General features: G+C 41.0%; 1 protein-coding gene across 1 annotated transcript; it reads right to left on the reverse strand.

The window, feature by feature from the left end:
* Positions 1-32: 32 nt before the first annotated feature.
* LOC119346793 lies at positions 33-1,367 on the reverse strand. The gene is made up of 2 exons (XM_037615945.1): positions 528-1,367; positions 33-199 (listed from the first exon to the last, which is right to left on the reverse strand). Exons 1-2 carry the CDS (start codon positions 792-794, stop codon positions 95-97), a joined length of 372 nt encoding a protein of 123 aa, XP_037471842.1. The 5' UTR covers positions 795-1,367; the 3' UTR covers positions 33-94.
* Positions 1,368-1,616: the final 249 nt, after the last annotated feature.

The following is a 1,616-nucleotide window of genomic DNA, read 5'->3' on the forward strand; positions in this document are numbered from 1 at the left end:
CAGCAGGAACTAATTTAGATAACAGGTGCATCTGAACAATAATTCTGTGATATTTCAAATATCAGACCGACAAGATGAGATATGAAAAAGAACATCAACCTGTTGACCTTTTAAAATGAGACTTTGAAGCATCCTGTGTTAGACCTTTGGTTCCTCTGTCATCATCTAGACCTTTGAGTCTTGTATCATATGGAACCCCCTGTTGGTGTCCAGTGGAGAAGGGACAAACATTGAGTACATCCCAATTGACAAACATTGAGTAATGTATGAAAAATGCTTCAGTTAAAATGCAATTCACTCAGTATTTAGCTTGTAATAAGTACTCTTGAGTTTTGTTTCATCCAAATCAGATACAGAATTCCATCATAACAGTATAGCAGATTAGCAGGCTTCTAGAATGAAAAGCTTGGCTACAAAGCACATGAGGACTGAACAAACAAAACCTAGCTTTCTTTTCTTCATATAAACTTAGTACTTCAGATAAATCGTTCTGCTATATGGAAGTGAGACCTAAGCCCAAGACTTACCAGAGCAGGTTGGGCGGCAGCTTGGCAGCCGGAGCAGGCTTCTATACCTCGGCGTTCTAGGCCGCCGCGGCCAGGAGCTGCGTCGGGCAGGCTGGCGTCGTCGCTGAGGTTGGACACCGGCGGCAGTGTCGATACAGGGGAGACCGGAAGCGTTGGTGGCAGCGCGAGGTCGTATCGGAGGTGGAGGCTGTGGGGCGAGCCGTGGTGGGGAGAGGATGCCGAGGGCGAGCCGTGGTGAGGAGAGGAGGCAGCAGGGAGAAGCGACATGTGCGAGGCTGTGAGGTGGGCAGAGTGGATGCTGTGCGGTGAGAGGACTGGATTTTTTCTGATAACTAATGCTTCTTTATTTTTTTTCTTGAGAAACACATCTTTATTATTTCTATAAGTGTGGCTACTGTGCGTGCCGGCGAGAGAAGTGTCAAACAGGCCCAACAAGCGAATGCCCGTACGAGCCTAGCTAGGTCTGGAAGCGGCTCACTCCTCTCAAGAAATACAGGAGCTGATCTAGAAGACGAGTGAATCCTCTTCGCACAAAACGGGTGCGTCCTTGCATCCAGCAGTCTGCCAAAAAAATTATACATATTTCACATGATTATATATAATTTTTGTTTGAAATATATGTCTCATTTTCACAAAATAGACTTAAAAAAGGAATTATGTTCATTGCTATGAAAATGACGACCTCAGTAAGCATGGACACAAACATGACGGGTCGGAGGTGCATATAAGTAAGAGAAATATATTTTTCTATGCATGTTAATAATTACTTTATCGAAATACAATTCAAGTGAAGTGGTTTTTAATTGTTTTTCTAATGTTAGTGGTTATCTTTTATATAGACGTAAAATTTGACATATATATTATGTCAATTATGATTTTTGTACTCATTTGATTTGTATATTTTTCAGTAATTAATTTAATTTTATATCATGTCAACTCAGTTGATCAATGTTTGAGACGTGCACTCAGTTGATTCCTTTATATTATTCCAAAGGCTTGGCAATGAATTTGAATTAAAGTTATGAACATGATTCACCGGAAATTGGAAGAAGAAATTGGAAGAAGGACGTCATGAATTTGTAATTATAG

This window comes from Triticum dicoccoides, unplaced genomic scaffold (assembly GCF_002162155.2).
Source record: "Triticum dicoccoides isolate Atlit2015 ecotype Zavitan unplaced genomic scaffold, WEW_v2.0 scaffold50931, whole genome shotgun sequence".
Lineage (NCBI taxonomy): Eukaryota > Viridiplantae > Streptophyta > Magnoliopsida > Poales > Poaceae > Triticum > Triticum dicoccoides.

Excerpts from the sequence above, each read along its gene's own strand:
- LOC119346793 (XM_037615945.1), bottom strand. The coding sequence starts at position 794 with ATGTCGCTTCTCCCTGCTGCCTCCTCTCCTCACCACGGCTCGCCCTCG. Across the intron at positions 200-527 it reads CTGCCGCCCAACCTGCTCTG|GGGGTTCCATATGATACAAG; the intron begins GTAAGTCTTGGG and ends GGACACCAACAG.